This window comes from Salmo trutta, chromosome 1 (assembly GCF_901001165.1).
Source record: "Salmo trutta chromosome 1, fSalTru1.1, whole genome shotgun sequence".
Lineage (NCBI taxonomy): Eukaryota > Metazoa > Chordata > Actinopteri > Salmoniformes > Salmonidae > Salmo > Salmo trutta.
This window is the reverse complement of record NC_042957.1, coordinates 47,347,959-47,352,052: the sequence shown is the minus strand read 5'-3', so window position 1 is coordinate 47,352,052 and position 4,094 is coordinate 47,347,959. Positions and strand designations below refer to the sequence as shown.

Here is a 4,094-nt window from a genome sequence, read left to right as displayed (position 1 = left end):
TAGAGGGGATTGGGGGTATAATTTGGGTATCAGGGGATTCTGAGTACATTTACCGGTAACCCACCCACTCCCATTTCTTTACCGCACTCTCTTTCTCTCTCCCCCAGCCAGCTCCCTCTCTCTCTCTCTCTCTTCCTCTCTCCCCCAGCCACCTCCCTCTCTCTTTCTCAACAGCTGCCCTAAGTCTGTCAGTTCTAACTCCCGGGACAAAGTCAGGGACGGGCCGCTCTTGGTGTCAGGTGTCAGCGCACACTAGCTGTGGAGTGACAACATGGCTTAGAAATAGCAGCAGGGCTTCTATAAAAGACACAGACGGGCATGGTCCCAGACACAGACAGCAGAGACCACCAGACCATCACCATCACCACAGAGGCAAGAGAGAGGACAGAGCTATCGGAACCATCACAGATTACCTTGGCTAGCAACTACAGACAGACAGATAGTCCAGAGAGAAGAACACCGAACGCAGAGATACCAAGACAGGCAGATAGAGGAGTCCTAGAAACTAACGGAGGTGATAAAACCAATATAAGGACAGAACTTCACCCACACAGAACCGTGATAATGCAGGTGTGTACTGTTATTGAGAAGCGTGCTGGGGCCGTGGTGGGGGCTGAGCTGGCCTGCAGCGTACATGAAGAGAACCAGGCTCAGAGGGAGAGTTACAAAGCCGACTGGAACAGTGTTAACATGAAGACCCGGGCCATGGACAGGTGAGTCCCAGCCTTTGGACAAACTGTATTAATTACTTCTGGTAGATGTAAGATATTGAACAACATTAAGTCATTTCTTCTTATATAAAATCTTCGATAACAATAAAGCAAGACGTTCTCCTATATTACCCTGTGAGTCATCATACTCAAGACTAGCCTACTGTATAATTTATTTTAGTTATAATAACTGCCAGGCTGATCTATCAGCTGACTGTAAAATGTAATGATTTTCATTTCGCTGGTAGGATTCTCAGCTTGATACTGAGAGAGATTCGAGTTTGAAAATCACTGAGCAATGCCCAACTGTTTATTCCTAACTGTGTCGGTCTCATCTCACCACAGGCAGACGATAAACATGAACGATGACTCTCGTAGGGAGACCTACACTCGTCAGTGGGAGGCTCGCTCTCTGGCCCAGGCCTGTCCCTCGGGGGTGTACAGAGTGGGCACCGTGGAGAGGGGAGTGAGGGAGCACCAGCTCCTGCCCAAGAGGAACACCCTGCCCCTGCCTATCTTCACCCCTGCACAGCTGGGCATCCGGCTGGGTCGCGGAGCACCACACACCCAGGAGGACCTCCGTCCCTTCCCCATCCCCGACGGTGCCTGCCCTGGCAAGAGGGCCGTGGTCGAGATCACACAGGACCTGCCCCCTGCCAAGCCACTCAGGATGGAGTTCGCCAAGGCACCCAAAGCACTGGGCCGCTCCATGTCACAAGAGGTCCAGAGAGGGTGAAGGAAGAGGAGAGGAAGGAGAGGAAGAATGGATGTTAGAGAGAAAGGTTAACTTTGGGGCTCAGCCCATCAGATAACAGCATGGAGGGATGTATATAGATTTATTCCTAGTGACATTTATTCCATACCTTTCCTGTTTCATTAAGTATTACATGTATACTAGGGACAAGTCCAATGTCATACTGTTTGTTATAAAAGGTATTATTTGCTTAGAGATCTGATGGCATCTTTTGATTGACAGAAAGGCAGACAAATGCTCTGTTCTTTCAGCTGTGCCATCAACTAATCTCCCTGTTGACTGGAAAAGACCAGACTGTCCTTGTCACGTCTGCACACTGAATGAACTGCCCTTTCCCCCCTGCCTGGCTAAAGCCAGCTGTGGATAAGCCACACAGCGTAGTATGGCATTCCGACCGCATTGTTTGCAATGGTACATTCTACCCCACTTATCATATTATGGCAATGACACCTCACAGTATTGAGACAGCAGGATGTTTAATATGCTCAACCAATGTGCGTATGAGGATGTATTTCTTGATGTATTTATGTGGAATGATCATGCACAGATGAGGGAGGTGAGGGAAGGGAAATATGAAGATATCAAAGATGCTTCAAAAGTGACAGAGAGCAGAAGAGAATTGGAACTGTGGAGAGGAAATGAACAAGAAAGTGGGCACGGAGGGAGGGGTGGGCTCAACATACCTTGGCATTCATCCCTCTTCTTTTGTAAGAAGGGAGAGCTGGTGAGCCTCAAGACCTTCAGAAGTCCTTGACACACTCTAATCCTGGGTGAGAGGACAGAACGGTACAGCACGATCCCACGCTGGGAACCCAGACAAAGGAGTGTCCTGGGCACAGACGTCAATTCAACATCTATTCCATGCTGGTTCAATGTCATTTCATTGAAATGATGTGGAAACAACGTTGATTCAACCAGTGTGTGCCCAGTGGGAGGTTTGTGTGTGCTGACATGTCTGGATGGTCCCGGATCATGACTCTAGTCATTGATATAGACTGACTACCTGTATGATGAAGACTTATCGTATATATTTAAACAACGTGTCATTTGACAGTGTTTGAGCTGATCTGCCGACCTAGCTGTGTGTTAATGTTGACATCTGATGTATCTGGTAGAGTTAGTGAACAGATCATACAGAATGATTTGAGTCTCTACTGTTGTAGAGGAAAGTGGGGTAAGTTGAGCCATTTCTTACATTCAGCATCACTCTGTCAAGGGAAATATAGTATTCTTTCTAACAAAGATGTCTACATGTATTTCAGGATGTTGTGTATACATGGAAATAAACAGAATTCATGTAAACATTGTAGTTTTGAAAGCATAGCTTGTCCAAAAAAAGGGGTCTCTTGGCACAACTTAGTTGAGCCGGGGGCCGGGTAAGTTAAGCCGTCTACAAATTTCTGTACTGAATGAAATATTACCACTACCTGTTTCCCAAACACAATTCAACACCATCACAATCACTTTGTAGTCTTGTAATAATTTGAAGCATCTTTTAACACTTGCCATTGGCTCAACCATTTACCCCACTGCCATTGGCTCAACTTACCCCAAGGCAAACATTTTGACTAAATTAGCCCACACAGCTACAAGAATGCACTTTCATGCTAGGTTTAGGACCTCATATTGAAGCTTATAGAGACCCCAAATTATGTATAGAACAATTTTTCACAGACTCCATGAAATGTTGACCTCTTCCTAAGTATTTTGTCAAATTATTAATTTTGTGTATGGTTTCCTAAAAACAACTAACCCCTTAGGCTCAACTTATCCCACTCTCCCCTATCTGTTTTCATGTGTTGGGTTTATATTTTTGTATAATAAAATCTGAAGTGCTTTTCACTTTTTTTCTGTGTTAACCTGTTGACCCGTCTTAATAAAAAAAAGTTTAATACAACTATCACAAAGACCACACACACACACACACACACACACAGAGTAAATGGGGAGTGGTGATGATAGATTAATCTACGCCTGACTGATTATCAGCTGTAAACAACATGGCTAACTCATGACCTTGCACCTACAGGCTTCTGTTCAGGCAGCAACAGCTGAACTGGGTTAGACACTTCAACACACAGCTTTATTAGCGAGGTAGAAGAAATATGGTCAAGCTCTGGACTAAGGAGAGTACAGATGTAGGATCTTAATTTGAGCAAGTTTGCTACAGCAGGAAAATAGTCCTGCAGTAACAAGAAATGTGAATTATTATGTGGATTATAATTAATGGACATTTTTGTAGGGGCTTATGTATTTTTTTGTATTGAAAATCAAGTCTGAAATTTCAAAGTGGAAATTACATACTTCAGAAGATTTCTCAAACTTCAAATACACTACAAGTTTTAAATTTCCTGAAAGTTCCCCTGCAACAGGGTGATACAATTAGTGCCTAACATCTTACCATAAGGATGGAAACGTAAAACTTGTAAACTGACTGAGCTGGACATCTCTACTGAATTCTTGTTTATACAGTGCATTTGGAATGTATTCAGACCTCCTGACGTTTTCCACATTTTGTTACGTTACAGCCTCATAATAAAATGTATAAAATTGTTCGCCCCCCCCATCAATCTACACACAATACCCCATAATGAAAAAGCAAAAACAGGTTTTTAGAATTTTTTGCAAAA

The 4,094-nt window shown here is 44.0% G+C and overlaps 1 protein-coding gene across 1 annotated transcript; it reads left to right on the top strand.

Annotated features, from left to right (window-relative positions):
* Positions 1–308: 308 nt before the first annotated feature.
* Positions 309–3,323, top strand: LOC115197627 (telethonin). The gene is made up of 2 exons (XM_029759335.1): positions 309–713; positions 1,056–3,323. Exons 1-2 carry the CDS (start codon positions 319–321, stop codon positions 1,444–1,446), a joined length of 786 nt encoding a protein of 261 aa, XP_029615195.1. The 5' UTR covers positions 309–318; the 3' UTR covers positions 1,447–3,323.
* The last annotated feature ends 771 nt before the right edge of the window (positions 3,324–4,094 follow it).

What these genes read in the sequence shown, in the direction of transcription:
- LOC115197627 (XM_029759335.1), top strand. Translation starts at nt 319, where the DNA reads ATGGTCCCAGACACAGACAGCAGAGACCACCAGACCATCACCATCACC. An exon ending in AAGACCCGGGCCATGGACAG is followed by an intron (nt 714 to 1,055) that starts GTGAGTCCCAGC and finishes ATCTCACCACAG; the next exon opens with GCAGACGATAAACATGAACG.